Source organism: Indicator indicator, chromosome 1 (genome assembly GCF_027791375.1).
Source record: "Indicator indicator isolate 239-I01 chromosome 1, UM_Iind_1.1, whole genome shotgun sequence".
Classification (NCBI taxonomy): Eukaryota; Metazoa; Chordata; class Aves; order Piciformes; family Indicatoridae; genus Indicator; species Indicator indicator.
In genome coordinates, this window is record NC_072010.1 from 111,673,804 (window position 1) to 111,674,793 (window position 990).

The 990-nt window shown below is 45.7% G+C and overlaps 1 protein-coding gene across 1 annotated transcript; it reads right to left on the reverse strand.

Annotated features, from left to right (window-relative positions):
- Positions 1-321: 321 nt before the first annotated feature.
- Positions 322-990, reverse strand: LOC128970201 (claudin-8-like). Its single transcript, XM_054385299.1, has one exon. The coding sequence runs from the start codon at positions 988-990 to the stop codon at positions 322-324; it is 669 nt and encodes a 222-aa protein (XP_054241274.1).

The following is a 990-nucleotide window of genomic DNA, read 5'->3' on the forward strand; positions in this document are numbered from 1 at the left end:
TTCATTTTCTCTGAGAGACTCCTGGCTGCTGCTGTTTCCATGCTGTTCTTCATTCCCATAAAATGGTGAGGCTTTTCTTCTGAATGTGATCTAATATAATGTAACTACATTTTCTGTAAGCATGTTAGAAAGCAGATATATATGTCATGGCACCAGAGATTCATAGAACGCTATGGGTTGGAAGGGACCTCCAGAGATTGTCAGGTCCAACCATGTCAATCATAAATAGCAAATGAACAAAATCATTCCTCCAGTACAGACTCAGACTTAATCAGGTGCTGAAGTCAATCAGTACATATCAACAGGCTAAGCATGTAACAACTACACATAGGCATGCACACTTAGAGATGGCCCTCCTGCAAAATCAGGTTTGTGCAATCTGTGATGGGAAAGTACTGGATACCTGGATTTTGAGGATGTATTTGCCCAGCACCAGAAGCTACAGTACATTGCTCCTGCAGCAATGAGAAGTGCAGTGCTCGCCCAGCCCACATAGAGAGCAGATCCCAGTTCTCGTTTCAGTGGAGTAGGGACTTCTGGATCATAGAAGTCACGAATTATGCTACCTGCAGTCCAGGACACAGGGATCAAAACAAGGATGCCTGTCAGGAGAAAGGTGACTCCAGTTGCCAGTAGAAAGATGCTGATGCCCTGAGAATCCTCCTTGGTTGGACGAGTGTACTTCACACCACCAATGGCCATCAAAAAGGAAATGATTGATAGGACCACTGCAAAGCACATGAGAGCTCTGAATGCCTCCAAGGGTGAAGGAAGAGCCAGGAGAGAATCATAGAATTTGCACTGCAGCCTGATGCCCCGCTGACTGATGCAGTCCATCCACAGTCCTTCCCAGATGGTCTCAAATACTACAATGTTGCCTTCAATGTAGGCAGAAACTCTCCACTGTGGCATAACCGTGGCTGTCAAAGTCCCAAGCATGCCGATACCTCCAAATAGTAGACCAGTGATTTGTAACACACAGCAAGCCAT

What these genes read in the sequence shown, in the direction of transcription:
- LOC128970201 (XM_054385299.1), bottom strand. Translation starts at nt 990, where the DNA reads ATGGCTTGCTGTGTGTTACAAATCACTGGTCTACTATTTGGAGGTATC.